This window comes from Chanos chanos, chromosome 9 (assembly GCF_902362185.1).
Source record: "Chanos chanos chromosome 9, fChaCha1.1, whole genome shotgun sequence".
NCBI lineage: Eukaryota > Metazoa > Chordata > Actinopteri > Gonorynchiformes > Chanidae > Chanos > Chanos chanos.
Genome location: NC_044503.1, coordinates 11,627,420 through 11,635,821, shown reverse-complemented (window position 1 = coordinate 11,635,821; position 8,402 = coordinate 11,627,420). Strand labels below are relative to the sequence as shown.

The window sequence follows — 8,402 nt, the reverse complement described above, 5'->3', positions numbered from 1 at the left end:
ACTCTAGGGATATTTTACTGCAGTACTATTTACTTCATTTGATAAGCAAACAAACCAATCATTCCTCGCTACAATGGGACAGTATATTTATAACGTTTGTGAGATGATTACAAGTCGTAATCAAATGCTCGTATTATTCGTACAGCGGTTAATTGGAAGAAATGAGGAGGGAAATAGCCAATTTCATTATGCACGGCACGCTTTTCTTAACGTGCTTGCCATGGAACGACTGCCATCCAGCGGATGATGTCAAATTCCAGCGCGACAGAAAACTCGTTATCTGTGCTCACAGGAACCTGCGCCACACACGGTTTGAAAGTCATTCTCCATCTCCGCTTTCGGTGGAAGAGGGTTCCACTTTCGTCAGCGGTTTACCTACGTTGTCGCCGTTAACAGCGGATGTCAGAAATGTGCGAGCGACCGATTCGTTTGGCAGACACGACGGTAGCCGACTAAGAAGGTTGGTGACAGCTGGAAAGCCAACGTCGCTGGATCTTACTTTTCACATGCTTCGACAGCTGATGGAAACGTCAAAAGCCGAGAGGATGTCACATAAAGCTTTAATGAACAAAAAACTGCTGAAAGCCCTGGGAAAGTGAGTCTCCTCATATGCGGAGAGCCGTTATTCCTCTTGTAAAAGTACAAAAATTACGTGCTGAACCGAATGTATACAATGTCTGTATGCTACCAGTATTTGTTATTCTGTCGCTGGTATATTTCAATAAAATTGAAACAGTTAACTTGGTAGTACTAACACTTGCATGATTGAAATAAAGTTGTTTAAAATCAGCTTAAAAATTGTTATTAACGACCGAATGGCTGTGAGGTGGTTTAAGACTTAAATTCCTACTATTAAAACATATAATCTGCAGATATCAGTCATATCTTAGACATCAGTCAGATATCATGAAATGATGAATAAGAGAGAAAAGTTAAATGTTCAGAAACATTTATTTTACACTGGCAAATCAGATATTTGTTTTCTTTCAGACATACAGTAACCATGCTACAACATAAAGGTCTATTATTATATCTCATATTTCAGTGTATGTACATGAGACCTTCACCATTAAACCATGAGTAGCATAGTCTCATAGCCACATCCAAAGAACATACCATTGAAAACTAGGACAATTCATTAGAAACATGACCAAAATAAAAGAATAAATAAAATGTAAAAATGCATAAAATTACCATATCACTATAATTGTAATTACACTAAATATTCTTTTCTTCATAAGTAACCATCTCCTGATTTTTGCAACTTCAGAGACAATTTTTTTCTTTTCTTTTTTTTTTAAAACACATTGCATGTAACTCAAAACAAGTTGCATTTTCCAACATCAGTGAAGAAGCCATAGCAGGTATATCAATGGTGATTTTTTTTTTCTAAGGAGGGAAAAGTAAACGCCACAGTTAAAGACCACAGAGGCCAAAAGCGACCATTTAGACCCATCAAGAGCAGAGGAATGAGGGGGGGGGGGGGCTGGACAACAGAGAGGAAACTCACAAACGCAGTGTAAACAATTCAAACACATAATTGGCATTGAACAGACAACAGAATAAGGATCATGGCTGAACATGGTTGGTTTCATATCTACTACACTTACTGCAGGAGTTTAATGTTAGTTAACGACAATAAACAAATCAGAAAAACATTGCAACAAATATTGATTTCTATCCTCCGTACAAGCTGTGCACCAAGTGGCACATGGCACAGGAAAACGCGTGAGAAGACGTGAACAGACAAATCTTGCATCAAAAATTAATGTTTGCTGCAATCAATCTAAAATGACAGAGGTGGTCGAAAATGGAGCTGCCTCTAGACAAAGCATACTTTTAAAAATGTCATTTGGCAAATCTGTAATGCAAGGGCTGTCACGTCAGATTTATTAGTCAGGGGACCGTTGAGTTTCAGAATTACACTGAAATGTTCAAACACAAAACAACACAAAATGCGACAGCAAAAACAGAACGATGGAGTCTAAGGACTCACACGCAAAATAAAAACAAGTGGTAATTTTTCCTTTTTTTTCAGTTTGTTCAGAGAAAATAATGTATGACTACAGAAAAGATAAGGTATTAAGTAAACATCAAAACTGGGCGAAGTCCTTGGCATCCAAAGAGGAATATAGAACCAGAGCGTTTTCTGCATTACCTGCACAAAAGTCTATCCATCCAGGATCAATGCAATAGTTAATGGTTCCTCATGTCCATTGTCATGTAACTATTGTAAGCACGTACTGTACTTAAATGTACACAAACAATAAATGTATATAGCTTTAATTATCTCTTTGTCACGACATAATGTTACATTTGAGCTGCTCAATAAACACCTTGCCTTTTTAGTTATAACAAGTTACAACATCTGACAAGGATGGAAATAATCATTTTCAGTGCAAACAGACATCTCCCATCAACAACCTTATGGCTCCACTATAGTAAACCAAATACCATCACCACTAAAAAAAAAAAAAAAAAGAAAAATTATGACACAAATGACATCTACAGCGATAAACCACAATTGCTTTTCTTTCTGACACATGTTTAAGGAGAAACTGCTTGTGTTTGGGCTCATGGAAAAAAATCTTGATCACTAACAGCACACTCACACAGACAGCAACAGTTAATGGTACATGTATTGCTCTCTATTCTACATCTAGAAAGAGAGAGAGAGAGAGAGAGAGAGAGAGGAAAAAGTGTAGACTTTGTTTCATTATGGAGAAACTATTTTTTTGTTGTTGTTGGGTAACATTTTTTACTGATCTCTGTTGTGATAATAATCCCTACACAGGACACATCCTCCAAATGTTTACTTTGAGATAAAAGAGCGTTTCAGATGGAAACCTGCCATGGAGAAAATGATTCTCCCATGAACACAGAGGCAGTTCACTCGTTACCTACTGCAGCTCTTGGCGTGAGGGTCTCAACTGACCACTAGGGGCACTTTAAGGGACAGCTACAACAGACACAAGGAATAATAACAATAATTACACAATCATAAATATGAGATCAACATTTAAAAAGTAAAAATGCACAAAATATACATATACTGTACATACACATTTTATATGTGTATATTGTATATCTATATAAAACATTTTAGTTTTTGTCCTTTCCTTCACACATACACACAAGAGGTGGAGTCAGGCATGGCTGTCCTACAAAATTCACGTCAGCTCTTAGACACGGAGTAAAAGAGTCCCGTCGAATATGAGACGCGGTAAAGCCAAACCAAACAAAGTTACGACCTAGACTCAAGACTGTGACTCCATCACTAGGTTCTAAAACAGGTGGTTAAAAAAAAGGCCAATGTATTCCTATCTTTAACATTTGCAGAGATGATATCAAGTCATTCTGATTGGCTGACAGAAAATGAATAGTTTTGGTTCTGTTTACTTAAGATGGTCCTCACATTCAGCACAACACTAGATGACATAAACAAAAACAGAAAAACAGATATATCCAGGCATATCCATTTCCACTCCAAGGAAATTACGAGCTAAAGACTGCTCTAGGGTCTTTTAGAGTTAAGCATCCATTCTTAAGTTCAAATATATCTATCAATCAACCTGCTGTTTCACATCACCATACTCTGATACATACATCTACAACAAAATAAAGTAATTTGCCAGTAAAATAACCTTAAGTGTCACTGGAGAAGGCCTTTAAAATTGAGATCTTTTTAGACAGCACAGGGTACTGAAAGATTCACATCTGTCATGAAGTTCACAGTTAATCAAATGGGGGGGGGGGGGTGTATTTGCTCCTCAGAAAACACAAGATCTAAACCATGTGTCACGCAGTCATTTAAACATCATCGAATACTGCAACCAAGGTACTGGTTAGCTCTCTTCTCATCAAACGCATGGGAAGTGAAAGCATGAGATGTTTGAACACAAACAAACAACTAAGATCCTTCTCTGATCAAATCCCTCCACGAGTCTAATGTCTCTTAAACGAAGTCGAAGACAGAGCCAAACGTGAACAGCACTCGCAACGACAAACTTCATTTATGAACGGGACTGAGTAAGTGCACATAAATACTTAGGATTGAAAAAAAAAAGAAAAAAAAAACAAAACAAAACCAAAGAACAAAGCATAAAACATCTACTAATGGTGCTTAGGAACACTGCATGCTACTGGACCACTGGCAATTTAGCTGGACAAGGGATGGTGGAAAGGCAAGTTGGGACGTTAAAAGGCCAAAAAAGAGGTAAGAGCAAACAAATAGGAAAACTGACACTTTCTCTTAAGTTTCTTTTTTGTTTGTTTGGTTTTTTGTTTTTTTTTTGTCATTTTGTTTTTTTTAACCCACTGAGGCGGACGACTGCCACTCTGGAAGTGATTATGATAGATTCAGTCTGTGTACCTCCGTCACTAGGTCTACGCTCCTTTTCACGTTAGCTTTACTGTTGTAAATGGTTAAAGCAAAACCCTCCTCTTGTTTGTCTACACCCAGGGGGGAGCAGATAGAGAGAGAGAGAAAAAGAGAGAGAGATGGAGGGGGAGGGCTAAAAGGTGGGGGTGGGGGGGGGGGGGGGGGGGAGTTGGGTGTAGAGTTTGCGTTGTTAGTTGAAGCCTGTGTCGGTTCGGTAGGTGGTATGGTGACCGTCGGACGTCAGCTGGGTGGTCTCTGTGGCCGAGGGCTGCAGGACTATGGGGTCACCTCCGCCAGCCTCTGTGAGGGATTGACAACGGACACGATCAGGCAGCTTCACAACAACACCCCCAATTCACCCCAAAACCAGCTCATCCAGAGAGCGGAGAGAGGAGACTATCGGGAAAGATCACAGCTTTCTGATCTAAGGGTCAGAGTGCGAGATGGAAGAGTGCCTCACCTCTCTCGTCAGACTGCAGCTGAGCCTCCAGGTCTTCAGGAGACACGTAGAACTCCTGGTCCTGGCCCTCTGGAGGCCTGGGTTTGCACTTCCCACAGCAGCAGTTACAACAGCAGCACAGACAGCAGCAGAAGTAACAGCCTGTGGCCAGGCCGCATAGCACAAACAGAGCCTGCCGGAACAACAAGGAACAAAACAGAGGAAACACAGAGGAAAATTTGTCAGGAGGGGGGGGAGAAACAGGAAAACAGTCCCATTGACTGAAGATGAGGAGAAAATAAAAACAGGATCTGCGCTCTCATTCCAACCTTTTTTTTTCTCCATTCTTTGAACTTCAGGATATTGTTAAGAGGTTACAGTACTGAATTTGACAATACTGTTTGATGCAGCAAAACCCAAACACGAAAAACACTACTCCATCTCTGTTCACCGTGGCCTTACCTTGGCCCACCAGCTGGACAGCACAAAGTACGTGTTGACATTCTCTTCGCCGAACTGCTCGGCAACGTAGAGCCCCAGGGAGCCGTACTTGTCGTAGATGTTTCGCTTGGTGGGGTCGTTGAGAATGGCATGGGCGTTATTGATCTCCTTAAACTTGTCCGCTGCCTCGGGGTTGTCTGGGTTCTTGTCTGGGTGATACTTCAGTGCCAGTTTCCTAGACGCGGGAAAACAAGTCGAAGTGCCTCTTGTATGAACTGGGCTTAACTTTAATAGAAAAAAAATGACATGGTCAAAGACTATCAAAACAATAGCCTGGGTTCTTCATTAGGAAAGAGGAGAACTCAATACTGTTGCCACGGCTACTGCCTAACAGCGTTTACCCATTCTGCTCCTAGGAAGCCCTGCACATTCTAGCTCTCTCACCGACTTCACCAGATCACAGGCTTAGTAATTAGCTGCAGAATGGGATCGGGTATGTTTGAGGAGAGGTAGACCTGAAACATACCGTTTTGTGGGTCCCCCCCAGATTGGGAAATTCTGGCGTATAACTCACCTATACGATCTCTTGATGTCATCGGGCGTAGCCAGCTTGTCCACACCTAGCACGTGGTACAATGTTTCCCCAGAGGTGGAGAGGGAACGCTGCCTCTGCTGTTCAGCCATGGTGACTCAACGTCCTCGACAATCTGGGCACAAGAGAGACGGACACTTAATGATGGTGTTAGACACCTATTTCCCAGCATAGGGTCCCTAAACCGACACTCAAGAGGATTTTTACATGGTGTATGAGCTGAAGAGTGTGATTAATGGATTATCCTCCAGAATGGTGAGCACTAAGGAGTTGGCTAGCGGAGCCTCGTGGCGCTTTGCCCCAAGTGTTGCTTTCAAATGCCTGAGTGTGTCTGGTGAATAACTGTAGCATTTTAATGCTTAGCTACCCCCGACGTGAGCCTTATCCAAAGAGACGGAGATTAGGCTACAGCCCTAATCCGCCTGTTCTAAGACCACTCCAAGGAACAGGGAGGTTGGTTGGAGCTAGTGGGCATTCCACTGGGATAGGCAACTCCACTTTAAGGTTTTATCGTTTAAGGGTTAAGTCCTTCATTTAAAAAAGCACGACGGTAAATAAATGGAATGTATGGACTTAAAAAAAAAAAAGTGTTCTTAAATTACAAACTTCAAAAATAAAACAGTCTTTCTGTAGCCAAAATGACTCTAAGGGGGGTTACTTTACGCTTTCAAAAAACCCTGTTTTAACAGCTGACTGAAATACTTTGGTTCTGAATCTGTTTTTTGTGTCTCAGCAACTTCAAATGTTGCTGATTTTCGGGCCTCTGATGTAAAGAGCACATAAGCCCAACACAATAAGGATCATCCATGACCCATATACTCACACTGTGCCCAAAGATGCTAATTTGCATAAAATAGGAGGCACAGTTGGAATTAGAATTGAAATTGTTGAGTTGCTGTATGATTGAGGTGCACCTTCACGAAAAAAAAAAAAAAACAAATCCTGGAACTGATTACAAAAACGAGAGACAGAGAGAGAGAAGAAACTCCTCACAAGCATTTTAGGAGCATTTAGACAGAGCTGTCTGACTGTAATTACAGATATGGCCGTCTCATTCAGAACGGTTCCGCTGTCTGCCTCGACGTTTTCTTTATCCAATAAAAAAGCAGAGAGCCACACAGGCCTGTCCCTCTCTGCTCTCATCACATCTGTGGCAGTGATGCGTACACAGCTATCATCTCTGTTTACACTAAGTGTCAGTCCTTTGGCCTGTGTGAGACACACATACACACACAGTGAGTGGGGAGTGTGTGACATCCAAAACCAGTCCAGAATGGGTCTGGGAGAGCAGGTGAGAGTGGGTGACGGGCCAAACCCACTGCTCTGAAATGTGGTTTTGGTATTACTTTACTTTATATTAGTGTTGCGCCAAAATTCTGCAGGGCACTTGAAGAGTCAAAAAAAAAACAACATTACAGTCAACACAGGTGAATTAATAAGAATAAATACTTGAGCGTACAAAGTAGCAACAACCCAACAGGTTTTCTGAACTCAGACACAGAACGATAAACTCAACGTTTCTGGAGTGTTCTGGTACAATGCGTTGTCAGAAGATTAGGCGGACACCGCTGTGCTGCAGGTTTTTCTGAGAATTTCCATCAGACACGAGCTTTATGGCTTCATGTCCCTATCATGTCCCTTTCATGTCCCCAGTTCTTCTCACAACCTGAACGATAACAATAGAGCATGAAGAAATGTAGGCCTACATCTGTTTTCGAATCTCTAGAGCAGACATGTTTGTCTGAATCAGTCAGATCAGGAGAGGCTGATAAACGTCCATCAGAGTAGTACTGTCATGCAATCGTCAGCTGATGAAATAAATTGCTTGCATTACCTCCCCTTGCTGCCTAGTTTTGCCGACACAACTCACAAAACATGGTCTTTTGTTCAAGGACAGATGTTTTAAACCAAAATCAGTTCTAACAGACAAAGACAAAATCCTTTTTATACCAAGAAATTCTCCGGCATGGGTAGGGCTGGGTATCGTTTGGGTGTTTTCCACTACCAGTGCTAAACCGATACTTTTAAAACAGTGCCAGTGCCTACATGGTTCCTGAACCGGTACTTAAAAAAAAAAAGAAGCACAAAGCACAAATTAAAGGTCAACAACATTAATGAACAGCTTTTTTCATTTCTAACGCAAATTTGAGCAATATATTAACTTAAATAAATATATAAATATAAATAAATACAAAACACTTAACACAGTGCATCCCTCTGCTTTCAAGTGTATTCCCCATGCGTCACCAAATGCTTCATTAAATTTGATGTGTTCCCCCCTTTACATGCAATTGTTTTTAAACATTTGTTGCACATCCCTGGGTTGGAATCCTTTTGATTGAAATACAGCTACACTTTAGACCGCGTAGCTTTAGGCATTTTAACTGTGTTTAAGGTAGCTACTAGCCAATGGTAGGCGTCTGCTGCCATCAGAGCAAGTGTAATGTTAACTAGCGATGGCATGTGACGTGCAGTGATGCTAGTGATGCTTCTGATGCCTGTAATGTCCATTTCGGAGCCCCAGAGGGCAAATATTTCAATCAACAGTT

General features: G+C 41.1%; 1 protein-coding gene across 1 annotated transcript; it reads right to left on the bottom strand.

Moving 5' to 3' along the window:
* Positions 1-4,571: 4,571 nt before the first annotated feature.
* Positions 4,572-5,945, bottom strand: dnajc5aa (DnaJ (Hsp40) homolog, subfamily C, member 5aa). The gene is made up of 4 exons (XM_030784866.1): positions 5,836-5,945; positions 5,283-5,496; positions 4,842-5,013; positions 4,572-4,681 (listed from the first exon to the last, which is right to left on the bottom strand). Exons 1-4 carry the CDS (start codon positions 5,943-5,945, stop codon positions 4,572-4,574), a joined length of 606 nt encoding a protein of 201 aa, XP_030640726.1.
* Between the last annotated feature and the right edge of the window lie 2,457 nt (positions 5,946-8,402).

What these genes read in the sequence shown, in the direction of transcription:
- dnajc5aa (XM_030784866.1), bottom strand. Translation starts at nt 5,945, where the DNA reads ATGGCTGAACAGCAGAGGCAGCGTTCCCTCTCCACCTCTGGGGAAACA. An exon ending in GACATCAAGAGATCGTATAG is followed by an intron (nt 5,497 to 5,835) that starts GTGAGTTATACG and finishes TCCCGCGTCTAG; the next exon opens with GAAACTGGCACTGAAGTATC. An exon ending in GCTGCAGTCTGACGAGAGAG is followed by an intron (nt 4,682 to 4,841) that starts GTGAGGCACTCT and finishes AATCCCTCACAG; the next exon opens with AGGCTGGCGGAGGTGACCCC.